Below are 15861 nucleotides of genomic sequence, written 5' to 3'. Positions count from 1 at the left end.
TATTTAATGCTTTGGCAGCTGTATATAGCAAGTCTGTTTTTTAATACGGGAACTGTTCATTAGAAAAAAAATCATGTAGATGCTGAAAATGTGGACATAAAAACAGCTGTGAAAATAAAACTTTTTCACCTTTACCAGAAGGGTCTAGACTTCTGTTGTGCTTTGATCTTCTTACCTAAACAATGACTTCATTTCCTTAGTTTCTTAAAAGCAAAAAGGTCGTCTTGTTGTGAGTAAACTTAATTTGGCAAAGTAACTTCTATTGCTGTGTTTTTGTGCTGGTACATAATTTGGATTCCTTGCCTAGCTAATGTATGGGGAAAATGGGTGAAAAATTAGTGCACACTTTGTTGTGATGATACAGAACTCTAAATGTGATGTCTGGGTGAGTTTCTCATTTCCTCTACCCTTTGGGGAGATCCACCCCACACTCTCTTCTTTACACAACTACTTTACAATTTCCACACTGATGCTATTTGCTCTATATTTTGCAATGCCCAGAACTAATTGTATTTATTCCTGAGTGAAACAGATGAACTTGTCATATTCAAATGTGATCTAGATTGTGGTGATATCTAAGAATAAGCCAAACTGGGACAAGCTTTTTTCTGTCTTTAAAGCTGTGAACAGTACAAATTGAGACATACAATGCATTGCTGTAAGTTGGGTCACATGTTAAATGTGATTATTTTTTTTTCCTTCTGTGTTACAAGTATCAGGTTTTGTATTTTCTCCCCTTTTTAGCTAACTAAATTCAATGCCTTGCCCCAGTGCTTATCCATTTACTTATTTAAATCTGTTAATATCTTATGCTTTTTTTGGCTCTTTAAACTTTTTGTCTTTTGCTACTTGTTTATAGCCCGGTTATGCTTTTTCTGAAGTATCTAAGTGGGTTTCCATTTTTTCTGCATGTAAACTTAGACTTCTGGTTTTTTAATTCAGGAGGAGTAAAAGATACAAAAAGGATCTGATTTACCAAATACTCAAAGCAATAGCTGATATCAAGTAATCTCTGCTTAAGTAGTAGTGTCAGTAGTGTTAACACATTATTAATTTTGTATAGAAGAGTGACTCATAATTTCACCCTGAACTGGAAATCAGTTATACTAAATTTAACAGCCCTCTTCTAGAATCCTTCTGTAGTCACATCTCACATCCTAGAATTAGAATGTACTGAAAATAAGACTGAATTGGATTTGATTAATACTTGAAATATCAATGAAGGCATTTTATGCTTCTGTATGAAATGGAAATTTATAGGTTTATTTTATATATATATATATTTGATAATTAATAGAACTTATTTTCATGATGCCAATTGCATGTAGTATAATAGGTACTGAATACTTGATCTGAGTAGAAACTAATTTGTAAGGAGACTGGAGATCTGGGAATGGAATGTGGGAAATAATTTGCATCTGAGGTGATCCATCTATTTTCAAACAAATTAACACAAAACAGAAAAAAACAGACATTCATAATGCTCAGGTTAAGGGAAAAAATGATGCCAAGCAGCCTGGATGTGTGGATTTGGGAGTGTGGCTAGGTGTTACCAGCTGTGTAAGTGTGCAGAAACAGGAGCTCAGGTGCCTAGAAAAGTATTCATAAAATGTGTCCTTCTAAAAACTGAGGCTGTTAGGGTTTTTTTTATTCTGATGGAGACAGAAATAAAAAGAAAGTGTTTTTTGGACAGAAAAAGAGAACTGTTTGTGTTTTGTTCTCCAAATATTCCAATGGCATCCAGGAAGCTGGAGAGTGTGGGGTTGGTGGGTTTTTAGATAAGGAAGAGACCTCATAATTCCAAAATTAAGGTTTTTGTCCTTGTCCGTATGGATTTGCAGAATCTCGTTCAGCATAATGGTTCCAGATACGCACAGTGTCTCACTACTGTTTGAAAAGGCTGTTTTTCCTTGTAGCTCAGTATATAACCTGCATTGCAACAGACTTAAACTGGTTTCCTGTATAAAGCTTTGTCTTTGACTTAATTTTGGCTTCTCTCCTGTAACTCCACATCTGTGAATGACTCATAACAAGCAGGACCATCAGAAAAATACTGTGTACATTTTTATCCAAATCTGTAGGGCTTTTGTTTCTAATTTTTTTACAGCCTTGCTGCATTCTTCCCTCCCATGCAATGAATCATACCGTGTCTGTACGCATACCTGACAGGAAAAGTGGTTGAGCATTGAGAGAAAGTTGAATGCCAAACAAATCGAAAGAATATCCCCAGCCATCAATCTGCTGAGAGCAGAGCTTTTGTATTTGGCAGTTATCCTCTGTCAGCCCCCGGGGCACTTACGATATTATGATTTTCTTTCCCCCTGAAACAGCAAGTTCTGTTAAATGGATACTCTGGCTCGGGGACAGAGTTGGAACTGTTGGGCATTGGCAGAAAGAGAGGTTCTGCTTTCTGGGGCACTCAGGGCTTTTCTTGAGCCCTCGCAGTATCCAGTGACTCAAGAAGGCAGCCCTGCTGAGGAGCTTTTTAGAAAAATGCCAAGCTCTACATCTCTTCTCTTACTCTTACACGACTGTTTTGACTCATCTCCAGACGTGTGACAGCACAGGGGTAGCTCAATCAGCTGTCCTATCCCTTCTGGAGTGCTTACGGTGGCTAGGCTGCAGGGAAGAGGAAAAATCCTAGACCCTAAAAGCCTTTGTCTCCCATCTTTTCCTTCCACACGATATCTTCCTGGGTGAATAACAACAGTTCCCATATCCAGTGTGAGTTAAGTACATGTCAGCTCATACGCTAATAACAAAGAGGGAGTCAACGGAGGTAGGCAAGATGAAAGCGTGGCTGGAATAGCTTAACCCTACCACATTGTTTTGATCTCTTCCCTTGTGTCAGGGACTAAGGATATAGTAATGGAAAATTCAGTTACTGGCATAAATAGCTTTTCATTGCTGTGATGAGAAGTATTTTATAACAGCAGTGGGTCCTATGGGATGGTGGTGAGAGTTTCCTACAGCTACCAGAGCAGCCCTTCTCCAGCTGCCTCCTCTAAAACTACCTCTCTTTGGATCCTGGGTCAAGGGAATTGACATTATCTAGACTGTGTTTCATGTGGGAGAGTGCTCGTGCTGACTTCGTGGCTGGCCGCTGCCTGCTTCTGTCAGCTTTGTGCCTACAAAGGATTTGGAACAAATTAATACAATGTGAAAATTGTTTCTGGCCAGCCTATCATGTTGACCACAGGTTCCCAAATTTCCTGAAAAACTGAAATGCAGAAAGGCCCATTTGAAGGAAAGAAGACAATTAATAACTCCTCAAATAAAATAACAAAAGCCAACCCACCTCCTTTTTCCTCCTCACATTTCAGTAGAGGTGACTCTTCTTGGGATATGACTCAAATTTGCATCTTTCTGGAGGGCAGCTTGGCCAAGGAATGTAGGAAAACTGGGGTCATGGATGCTTTATTCTTATATATTTAGGTACCAAAAATGTTTTACGAACATGAGAATGAATCATTCCCTTCCCTTTTTAGTGTTATATCCCGTACGTTCTCAAAAGATGTTTTTCTCAGAACTGGGTGGAAATACTGGGGTGAGCTAGAGTGCATGAATGTACTTTTAGTATAATGTTTTAATAAGATTTTGCTCATGCTAATAGCCATGGATCTTAATAAAGCTGTCTCATTGTAATTGACAGTGTTTGATAGTTTTGCTTTCTAAAAAGTGATTATCTGTAGCACAGATAGATATTCTTTCTGTCTTAAGAGAAACTAGAAATAGGTTGTTAAACTCGGCTACTGAAATATTTAGATGCTGAAAAGCTCTATTCATCCATTGACTAAAGCAGAGAAAAAATGTTGCTTATGGTTAAAAATTCTGATGATAGTAATCTGTAAATCTCTTAGTGAAAAATTATCAAAAGTTAGGTCTGTTTTTTTGAAAACAAACCTTCACAAGCCAAAGAAAACCTCAGTTTGCCCACATCAAGTATGTTCTCTAACTTTGTATAGTACATCTGGAAATTTAACAGTGTTTTTTAAGTCCTGTTGAGAGAACAAGAAATAATTAAAATTGTAAGTTTTTAGACTCAATTTATGAATGCTTACAGTAATGCCCTAGCCGTTCTTGTTTCAGGAAATTATCCAGTGTCTTTTATGACCAGCAGCCCTCTAGTTGGAATGCCCTGTCTTGAATTCTTTCTTCCTTTGAATTCTTATCTTTCCTACAGCCTTGGCAGCTGGCTACACTTTCTGCATGTATATTATCTTATAATTTTAACCTTTTAGAATACAATTAAAGCACTTACAAACTTGAAATTGAATCTTTGCATTAGCTTGAGACTCCTTATGCTTTAAGGAAAATCTTAAGTGAAGTTGTTTTGGGTTTTTTGTTCAACTTGAGTTGAATTTTTATAAGCTAAGGAATTTCCAACAAGCCCTTTGCTCCCAGAAGCAGGGCCATTGGTTTAATCTCTGTCAGTCTTTTGAAATCAAGAATTCAGGAGAGTTTTTTGAAGAAAAGTGTAGGATATATAGTGACTTCCAAAGAGACTCTTCACTTTTTGCTTTATCAGGTTATGGTTGGGCAGCTGAGTATTCTAAGGGAAAAGAGGCTTTGGTTTCAACCTAGATTTTGACAGTGAGAAATAGGAAGGTGAGCACAGGCTATAGAAATGCTAGCATCGAAACCAAGGAGTTGGTAAAAGTTTGTATGAAGGAAGAGAAAGTTGAAAACTTCATCTAGAAACATCAGCGGTCATATCTATAAGAAACAGAAAAAGTCCTTGAATGCATGTGAAGGATGATGTAGGAATATTTTCCCCAGTATGCTAAAGCACAGAGTAGAAGAATCGATTTGTGCAGTGTTGGGATAGACAGCAAGTAATCGGTTTTGCTTTTTGTCCTCTTACCGATCTATGACTGCAGTTCTACCATAGCAATACTGATGAAGCTGAGAAGAGGAAAGTTTTGTTACTGGGACTTCCATATACAAGGGAAGCGAAGTAATGGAGATGACAGGGTGTTTGGGGCTTTAATAGTGAACAAGTGTCAATTTGAGGCAGCTAATAGAGTAGTCTTAATCAGGTAATACGGTGCTGACAGCTAGTCAGTTTTCCTGGCTTCCTTCTTAGAAGTAGCTGGCAGGAAGCGAAGCATTCACTTCATTATCTTCATTAGAATCCTAAATCTTGTGCCATGCACTCAGCTGTGCTCCATGTCACATAAGGAAGCATTCTGTGGTTGTGTGGATGAGCTAGGCCCATGTGTGCTTTTCAAAGGAGAGCTTTCTAGCAAGGAAAAAGGGGCTCCCAAAGCAACCCCAACTTCTCAGCCTGCTTTCAAGCTGGGACTTGGCTATAAAAAGAAATAAATAAACAGACTTTCTCTATGCAGAGACTTGGCAGACAGCTTTTTCCCCAGAGATAAATTTGTTTTGCAAAATTAGAAAAATCTGTTGTTACATATCTAAAATTTACAGTTGTTATGTATTAGATTATTGGTTCTGGATAGACTTTTATAGTTATGCAACCCTAAAAATATTGATGGGGGAGGGGGGGATTGACAAGGCAAGTAGCCTTCAGTGTAACTCAATTATCTTTTTTCTTTTCTTTTTTTCCCCTGGTGCTATTAGTCGCCAAATCCATGGAATACCTATGGAAACTAGAAGCAAATCTCTAGGAATATTTGTTAAAATCAATGTCATTTTGGTCTTTAGAGTGTATATGGTTTTTTTTTTTCTTGTGTTCTTTTTTAGCAATGTATGCAGAGGTAGTGGAAGTGAGCATAGTTTATTTTAAGCTTTCCGTTTTTCTCTCTGTGTTGTTCTCTTTAATCATCACAAATGATGGATGGGTGAAACTTCGAATTTTTTTTGGTAGGACGGTTTTAGTTATTTGCCAACAATCTTAATTTTAATGTAGTATGCAGGGGGGGAAAAAGGTTATTGAAAAATAAATATCCTAATAAGTGAATGTGCCTATATTGTCTTCATGATTCTGTATCTGAGAGTAAATGTGGACTTAAGGGGGGGAGAATGAAGAGTATCTTACCTGTCTGTGTTTACAAGCATGTTCAGATGACAGAGGCCTTGCTCCAAGAAACCCCATCCACCTGGCAAGTGGTCCAAAAAGACACCATGGACGCTGGACTTCCAGCGGGCTCATAGACACTTTATTTCAACAGCAGGGTAAAGGTATCCTAAACTCAGTCTGTGTTTCACAGAATTAGTTACGTCTGTCAGAAGTTATAGCACATCTGGCCTCTTTATGAATAGCTTAGTAGCTTTGCCTATCAAGTTCCTTCTAACAGAAGGAGATAGAGTGGAACCCACCCAAAAATGTCCAGATATTTAGCAGTCTATTGTCATTTACTGAGCATGCTGAAATTCTTCCAGTTCATCTTTGGCTGCTCTACCAGAGGAATAATGCTCCCATATAAATGTCTTCAGTTTGTATCATGGATATCTTTTTGTCTACATTGTTTTTAAATTATTTTTCCATAACTTCTTAATAAAGGGTGCCACTCTGCTTTTCACCTTCAGTCCAAGAGTCCTTTTGTCACAGAACATGTGGACACTGGGTAATTTTTGTAATATTCTAGATATCATACAGGTCCTGACCTGACACATTTCTCGGCATGGTATATGGACAGGTATAATCTTGCTAGTTTTCTTGGTAACTTGAGTATTTTGAATTTTGTCTCCCTTTGCCCACCCCCCTTTCTGATGCCTCCAGTTGACTTTGTGGCTTTACTCTGACCTGTCTATGGTGAGCATCCTCAAAACCTAAAGGTTGCTTTACATATGAATTTAAGAAAGTTTAAAAGCCTAATTTTTATTCATTGACCCTGGGAAAACTTGGTCTAATATGAAACCACTTGAGACCCTAAAATACTGAGATTAATGATACATGTTAGTGGTTACTTCATGAAATTTATTATAATAAATAATAAAGTGAGAAGAACAAATAATGTTATTGAAAAGCCAATTGAAAAATAATATTCAAGATTGTTTGTTATGTAGCTTTCTTGATTGTTTAGGCCTTGTTACTTTTCTTGCCAGACCCCTTCATTTTACCTGAGTTGTCTCTCTGTCTAACTTCTTAGTTTCTAAGCTGAAAACTAGAAGTGAGACTAGGTTGGTAATTACAAGAAAAATGGAAAATTGTTTTGTTTGGATTTCAACAAATTCAATTTAAGGTCAGACTCTTTAACAATGTGTGCTGTATCTTTTTGTTCATAAAGGCATATTTTCAGCAATCTGGCTTAAGTCTGTGGCCATTGGGGGTGGAATTCTTTATCTTGGCTTTCTATGAGCAAGCTTTCAGATCATGCAATGGTTAGTGTCTGACTGTGCACGGGAAAACACAATCTTTTTGTCAGGTGGTTTCTGGTGCAATGTAAAAAGGTTTTGGTTGAGTTTTTTTGTGTATGATAACTAACAACTTCTGAGAAGTCGCTCAGGTGTTCAGTATCAAGGAGGAATAGCTGTCCATTTCATTTAAAAAATAATAATAAACAACCCGGCTACATAGCTGGCATGTTTCTATGGCAGTTTCATAAGAAATCAAATTTAATTAAAATGAGAACAATCTCAATATAAGTGTTATGAATTCTTTCTCATTAGGTGGATAGAACAAAAAAGGAAAGAAAAGAAAAAATATGCCTTTCAGGTATACTATTCTACAGTTTCTTGAAATTCTGTTAAGTTGATTTGTCTTGCTAAAATTAGAATAATATTAGTTATCTCTCCTGTTAGAGTGTTTTGATGCAAGGAATGATTTTGTTTCATCATACCTGAAACCTGAAGTGCAGAAGATGCTGTTACGTTCTCTTATAAATGGAGTCTTTCAGTGCAGGAGAAGTTTTGATACTAATCAATGTAAAGGCAATTTTGCAAATACATATTACATCATGTTTTCAATAACAGTTTCAAAAGTTTAGAAAATGAGAAACAAAGCCGATATGCGAGATCAACACAAAGTTACAGTAATTCATTTAAACAAGACTTTACTTAATCGGTGTGTCTTGGGTTCAGTGTCTGTAAAATAGGACCTATATTGTAACAATTTTTTTTATAAGTAAAATAACATTTGAAGTAAAAGTTCAAATTCATTTTTCCATGTGAACTTAGAAGAAATTACAATTGGGCTTTTTATGATTAGGTGATTAAGTAGAGAAGCGGTGTACTACTTGGGTGCCATAATAGGTAACACCTGTTTCAACTGTTTTATATTTGTATTGGATGAAACCTCGGCAATCCAATATATCTTGAAAAGCAAAAAACCTAATATAAAATATTTCACGGTATGGAAGAAATTATAATAAACAGAGTATAGCTTAAAATATAAAATGCTTATTATGCACATTTACATAGCCTTTCGTCTGTATTTCTGAAACCAACATTACCATTTTGTGTAAAAAATAATCCTAGTTTTTGTGAAGGTCAGTTAAGTGATTATTCAATACTATAAAATAAATACTGTTTCTAAGAAAACAGTCCTTCCTAAGTAGCAGAGGCTGGCAGAAATCAATCAGTTTCAGTCAGAAGTCAGTACACTGTATTAATTACTATTTGGTTTGTGGCTTCTCTCGAATCTGTGGTGGGGACAGGGACGATTGGAGTCATCTCCTAAGGCGGGTAACTGCCAGGCATGGCTTTCCAGGGCTCATCCGGAAATCTTGTCAAAGCACTGATGCTTTCCTGTTTCTTATTAGAGACACTGTTAAGCAGTTGTCATTGTACACATTTAGTTGAGTTCGAGGAGTACTTTCTTTGACTTGGTAGCGCTTTTGCTGTAAAACGTGCTGCTAGAAAGTTAACTGCTCTTCTACTCGGGTCATGTTTGTGGGGCCTGGTCCTGTTGGCGGAAGTCTGTCATTCTGGAGAAGATGTACAAAAAGATAATTTCATCTGCCGCTGCTTCTTGAAGCTGTGGTTGCCCAGACACCTTCAGCTGGTGTATGCCAGAGCTGCCAGCGAAGTGAGCCCCAAAGGTCTCCTTCCCTCTCCCCTTCCCAGCCAGGTAAGACCAGGGGGTTATTCCAGAAAGTGCTGTGCTTTCTCCCAGGGATAAAGCTGGACTTGGTCCCTGCTGTGGCTGCACAGAAAGCTGTGCTGTCAAACAAGGGAGAGCAGCACAAGATGCAAGTGAGCAGCAAAGGCTTTTTCTTCTGGTTGCTGAAAGCCACCTTAAAAAACAAAAGTCTGCGCGTCTTCCACAAGTAACTACTTGGACTTGTCTTTTAAAGACATTATCACAGCAACTGAGGATAGTGGGGCTCTAGTGACCTGCATCTGGAGGAAGAAAGCTCTAAAACTGGTTTTTAATCATTATTTGAAGTGGAGTTTACCAAGCCATTAAATATCTAAACTGTACTTGTTGACATAGTATTTTCTAGATCACCGTTAGTGCTAGGTATTAATGTCACTTCTTAATGTTGTTTGTTACTGGTATGGTGTTTTGAAATCATTCATTTCATTTACAAAGTTAGAAGATGCAAAACATTGTCTATTAAAATCTGAAAGCTTATTTCAAATTTAATGGGGCTACATGGTGCCTTCCATACGCAGCACAGGTACGGCACTGCCGGCCCCCTCAACCTCCCACAAACAGCTTGTTCTCTTGGGTGTTTGAGAACTTGTAAGTTTACTGCTTTTTTGAAGAAAGCTTGGTTTCATATTAAAATTAATGCTAGTAAGATTACTAAAATAATCTGCCAGGGTACATTTGTCAGATGTAAATTTTCAGAGCTTCTCAATATGATATTTGAAAGATAAGGTTTATTTTTAGAGTTGGGGTTAATACTCAAGATTTCTTTAGAAAGAAGATGAGTTTATGATGTAGTGACCTAGTGGACTTTTTTCCTAAACACAAATTAACACTTGCTTTTATCTCAGTTTATCTGATTTGAGGTGAACCTCAAGGAGTTACTAAACTGCAGCTTGTTCTACTGAACACTGTAAATGGTTTCCACTTTTAATGACTTGTGCATAACTTTCATAACTCTGGAATGGAACTTTTCCCTGAAAAAGATGCTGGTTTTATCGTGTTGTTTGAACAAAATCTGTTTGGCCTTTCAATTATGGAAGGAATGGATAAATTTCCCCTTGTGTTTGGCTATTCTTACTGTTTTCAGAAGTGCTAGAATTGTCTTTGCCTGCTTTGGAGAGGAAGAAAGGCTTTGAGATAGTTTAATGTGGATAGTAAATGTTTTGCATGCATGTTGGAAACTTTCTTAAATATAGGTACTTAGTTTGGAGGTAAACATACGTTAAAATGTATGTAATTGTGGGTAGCATCCCACAATGTATAAACTACCGATGAAACGAAGTTTTTCTTACCTGTAATCTCTTCTTATAGAAATGAGAAAGTAAATTTTAGGAAGCAAGTAAATAAGTAAAATAAGAGTAAACCAATATAATTGGTACAAAGAAGTTACATCAAGAGCAGGGAAGGCAAAAGGAGTAAATAGCTGGAGAACAGCTAACCTAAAAGGAAACATACTATATTGCTTTACACTGTTTATCTTCAAATTTTTAGACATCTTTTCCTTTCATAGTGAAAGATACCATCCTAAGTCTAACTCAGTACTTTTAGCTGCAATTCTGAGCATCTTGCAGTATGTTTTTAATCATGTGAAGAACTGCTTTAAGGTACGGAGATTAGATTTCAGTGTCTCTTCCAAAAAACACTATACAGTCTTCCCTGCCTTTTGGTAGACATTGTGAGTCCTGACAAATGGGTTATCATAAAACATATCCTACATGCTGAAAAGCTATAATGAAGGACCGTGTCTTTATAGGATGGTGTAACAACTAAAACCACTGATTGTGAACTAAAGATGTTTCTAAGGTGCCCTTTGCTCCAACTGCACTATTTTCTATACTGTGTTTGGTGCTTTTTTTCTGTGAACCTAGTTTAGGATATTCTCATTCTCTCTCCTTCCTTACTTTGTCTGTGCTTGTGGGAGTCCATCTGTTGTGCCATACAGTTGTTTGTGGGGCCAAGCTGTAAATCAGGTCACCAGAATGATTCAGATTAAAAATAAACCTACAATAAAAAGCTTGGAATTTGCTTTGTCAGCATTCTGTTTAAATGTCCTGCAGAGCATCATTGCTATTATCTAAGCCATCTCTTGTTTGTATTCAGTTTAGAAATCGTGTATTTGCAGCTGGAACAAAATCTGTTTTCAAAAACTGCAACTTCAGCCTCACATCTGTCATGTTCTCATCTCCAATTTATCTCCTGTGCCCTCTGATTAAAAGCATGTTGGTTCCATGTTTCACTTGAAAGTATGATGGTACTGCTCATTTCCCAAAAGTGTTTTGTAGTTATTCCTGAGTTAATGGAAAACTTGTAAAACAACATGCATCTATGAAGTGGCTGCTGTCAAAAGAAAGTTGTGTTTTTCTGCTAGTATCTGTAGCTTGTAAATCTGAAAAACTGAAATCTTCCCTAATTGTTTTCCTGGCTTCCAGAAAACCTTGTTCTGGTGAAACATGAACCAGTTTACTCTTCTCTGACAGGTGCTTGCGGGTTTTGAGGGCGAGGAGGGTTTGGTTTTCTTCTCAGCCTTGTGGAACTGCGGAGCCTGGAGTTGCTCTGCAGCAGGATGGCAGCTTGATGGGCTTCTCCACTGCCTCCGCTCTGACCACTTCAGTTACATAACATGAACTTCTGACCTGTATTAGATAAAACTGCCCATGGTATTTAAGTGTTGTTATTGATATTTTGAGAAGCCTGTTTCAAATGTAGTGGCATTGCTTCCTCTGGGGTAGAAAAAGTCATCTCATGCCTCTAGCCTGTATCTGCTTGGTTGTGTTTGTTATTAGGTTGTGTTAGCTGAGTTAATGTTAACTTAAGAGTTTGGAATTGCCTGTGTAGTCAGAAGAGCGGGGAGAACTAAGTACCTGAAACAGTTTTGAAGCCAGGGTGATGGGGTGAGCTAGCGGTTTGTTTTGTACATGAGAAACGCAGAAAAATCATGATGACAATGAGTTTCTTCAATAATCCACTACCATTCAGGAAACTTTCTTGCATTTGGTGTTCCGTTTGGAGGCATCCCTTTCTTCAGGGAAAAGGAAATTATCCTCTTCATAATCAGCTTGAGCTACTGTGTTTTCGATTGGTTGCTAGGTCTCAGGTTGCAGCAGAGGTCAGCTACACCATAAGCTATGTACAAACAGTTGTACCATTTTAAGTGCAATCGTTTATATTAACTAAATTTACAATTATGGGTGTAAATAGATGTGGGAGATAATCCAGGTGCTAATCAGTCTTGCTCTTGAAATCACTGAATTAGATGATTCCTTCTTGTCAGCTTCCAAGTTGTGTTCTGCAACCATGTTTTGTTCTGCCACTGTGGCGTTGTCAGCACTGACTTCGAAAATTACTCTGAAGTCTCCGTACTCTGTTTACAGCCTACATGTATTTAGTTATTATTCACTCTTCCTTTTGTTAGTGTTTCCCCTTATGTAAATACGAATGTTCCAGTGTGACCAGGGGGCTGTTTTCCCTGCACATCCTTTCCGAAGCTGGGGTCCTGGGACCCCCCATCCCATGCGTAGTGCCTTGTGCTGGGGCAGCTGATGCTGCAAGCGGTGTGTGTTGGGGGTGAGGAGGAGGGTGGTGTTCTTCGTTGTCCCTTCTCTTCCAAATAGGATTGGTGTGAAGAGTGTTTTCTGGTGGTCTTTCTCTTCACAAAGTCAAGATTTTGACCTTTCAGCTTTAGGTTTCCCAGGCTGAGAGGGCGAAGTCTCTTGGTTTTTCCAGTTGTTACCAAAATGTTCAGATGTGCCTCCGCTGTGTTTCTAGTGGAGGTGTCTGGGGTTGCCTTTTGTTTCTCATCTGCTTTGAATGCAGTAGTTCTTAAGCATTGGCTGGTGGAAATTACCAGCTGCGAAATGTCATTGGATGACAAGCAATTGAGAAAGCAATATTTAACAGCACTAATAAGTGTTTAAGTTTTTGTGGCACTTTCTCAGTCTCAATAAACCAGTAGCTCTATACTGAATTTCAATACAGCAATATTTCAATAGCAGTAGCTCTAATTTCATTTAAATATGAAAAATAGTAGAATAGAGGAAAATTTTTAACATTATTCTGGATTACCGTAATGTTTACTCTTGTTCTGGTTCTAATTTTTAATCTTGATATAGCAGATCTAGTGCTGTCCTAGCTTTCTTTTGATCCTCCTATTGGTAGAATTACATAGCAAGGTATGCAGCATGAATAAATCATTCGACTTGTGCAACCGTATTTACTTTGTAACTAAAATATGTATCAGTATGTTATAGTTCTAGTATGTAAATACAATCATCTGCTTGGACTCCATCCTTAGCAAGTGACTTGAAAAAGGTTGTTCTGAGTATTAGTCAGTTGTTGACAAGTGTTTATTGCATGAGAAAAAATTACCTGGAGTTATAATTTCACAGTAGCATGTACTCATTGCTAATTTTATACATAAACTTGTAAATATTCTCCTGTGTATTTAGTAACCGGATCACACTTTTGTTTTACAGCTGCTGCAGAGGGCAAAGGGAAAAGTGGGGAAGACTTTTTTCAGAAGGTAAGAAAGATACTTTAATTCTGTAGCATCGGTTGACTAGAGCAAAAATTATGCCCGTTGCTCATTCATGTGATCACCTAATTAAACTTAATGCGCAGTTTCCACTGTATTGATTAGACATTTTTAAATGTTTTTGTTACTTAATGTATCTATTAACCATCAGCTGTGCATAGAATGCAATGAGAAATACGTTCTTTGGTTTGTCACTGCCATTCATGCACAACAAATTAATTATTCTTTAACTGAAAACATCAAAATAGGCATTATGAAAGTTTTGCTTAATAGCAGGGGGTTCATCCAGAAGATGTCGTGAGGTGGTCTTAAGGTTTTTATATCTATGGATAAATGCTACATCCTGTTACTGAAAAACTGATGTGAAACTTATTGTGATATCGTTGAAAGCATAAATATTTGGTTGAGAAATGCAAATGCCTTTTAAGAAAGAAATGCACAATCCACAGAGTGATTCAATAAAGTTTGTGGTTAGACAGAGGCACGGAAGGACTGGAAAAAATAGTCCTGCAGCAACTAAACTACAAAGAGAAACATGGTCAAGAGTAATGACTTCGAAATTACTTTTGCAAAGCAACATGTTTGGGTTTGTGGTTTTTTTTCGCCAAGAATAGTGTGTAAAATATTATTTACAAGTTATGTTAATGAAGATCTGCATACTAATAAAAACGCGTCTGCATGCTAATAAAAATGATGAGCTATTTTGTCTTTCTGTACTATGGAGAAGACAGTGTAAATTTTTATCCTGTATACTGAAATGCCTTGAAACTCCTCTGTGACCTGTTGTCCGTTAAACACGTAGTTTGAGTGCTTTCCACATTTTTTCATATTTATGTTCAAAAACATCTCTTTTGAGATTTGAAAGAATGCTTTATCCTGCATGTGGTTGTCAGCTGCTTTGATGGAGGCTGGTAGGGAGGAGTATGTTTAGTGCCGAAATCTTTGTTTTAGAAAGTATTTTATAGGAATGTTCAGATTGTCGTGCTCTTGACTGACAATGAGAGTTACTTTTCTGGGCATGGTGCTTGTGCTTAACCGTCTAATGTTAGTGTGCACAGAGGAGAATGTATCAATAATTCTTTCTTGAGATTTTATCAAAATGCATGGGGTTTTTTACTTGCTGAAACAAAGCTAAGCCACAGCAGCGTATACTTCATTCTATACATCATTCATTTTACAAAAGAGTGTTTTCTCATTTGTATAAATCTGCTTGTAATTCTTGAAGCTGTGGACAAAATATTTCATCTTTGTGGGATTTGACGCTTATGTATTTGACGTGTATTTACTGTAGATATGATGTACCTTACAATTGTGTACTTATTAGTGTAATAGCAAAAAACACTGTTTTGAATTTAATAAGAAAGTGAAATGTGCTCGAACTTCAAGTATGTGAATAACAGTACAGTAGTTATCCATATCGATAACAGATATAGTGGCTATTTTGGCAGTTACTATATTTGTCATGTGTGCATAATTATTATATAGGCACAGTGTGGATGCTGTGATAAGTTAAAGCTGCTTCATTTTGACTGCATTCTTCTTACACTCTCATCAACTCTATAGTTTAGATTACTGAAGTTTCTGAGTACATACACACAATACTACAGCTAATAAAAACAGATGGAAACTATCTTCTTTGCGAGTTTTCTTTTGTTCAAAAAAAATCTTTGGACAGTTGGTCATAGCTTACTCACCGTCTCTGTCTGTGCAATTTCCTTTAATCGGGGTTAAGCTTTTTCCTTTCTCATGTGAAATGAATAAGGCAGAGTTTCTGGAGGTAAAATGAAGGATTCAGGTTGTATAGTAAGGAAGAAAGTGATTTGTAGCATGAGAAACACATTGCAAACTACAGCAAGATGCTTTCAGAAACTTAATATGAATTTGGAGCTAGAGTAAATGCCTTTTTAAAACAGTTTCGAAAATGTGCCTTCAGGGCGTTATTGGCAGGCTTTTGAGTGGCATAGGGATGAGAAGTGCATCACGTAAGAGGCACATCAAGAACTAAGGGTGTAATTTTTATAAGTAATGCCATGTTTAGTATTTTCTGACAAATTCTACTGTGAAGTGTGCCGTGTGAGGTGAAAGAAGTTTTCCTGTGAATGCTGAAACAACGGAAGTAACAAGGCAAAGATTCAAGAAGGCGGTTCTGTACGTCAAGACATGCAGACCAAGACTGGAGGGGAGAGGCAACCAGTACTGGAGGGAGTGAGACAGTGCAGACTTCTTGCAGATGGCTTTGTAAGTGGCTGCTGGGTCTTGCTCGGTGGCTAGTCAGTGGGAGGCAAGGCTCAGTTCTTTATTAGCTTGCCCTTGGGAGGAGCAGAAT

At 37.5% G+C, this 15861-nt stretch overlaps 1 protein-coding gene across 2 annotated transcripts in view; it reads left to right on the top strand.

Moving 5' to 3' along the window:
* Positions 1–15861, top strand: part of BICC1 (BicC family RNA binding protein 1) — a 113626-nt gene that overhangs the window by 24567 nt on the left and 73198 nt on the right. The window contains exon 2 of one of the 2 annotated variants that reach the window (XM_054205597.1): positions 13477–13523. In XM_054205597.1, the coding sequence (XP_054061572.1) occupies positions 13477–13523 (47 nt within the window). Of the gene's footprint in view, positions 1–13476; positions 13524–15861 lie in introns of those variants that run through there. The other variant, XM_054205599.1, reaches the window with a different exon arrangement.

The sequence above is a fragment of the Rissa tridactyla genome, chromosome 6, assembly GCF_028500815.1.
Source record: "Rissa tridactyla isolate bRisTri1 chromosome 6, bRisTri1.patW.cur.20221130, whole genome shotgun sequence".
Classification (NCBI taxonomy): domain Eukaryota; kingdom Metazoa; phylum Chordata; class Aves; order Charadriiformes; family Laridae; genus Rissa; species Rissa tridactyla.
Note: the sequence above shows the minus strand (reverse complement) of the source record. Positions and strands in the feature narration are given on the sequence as shown.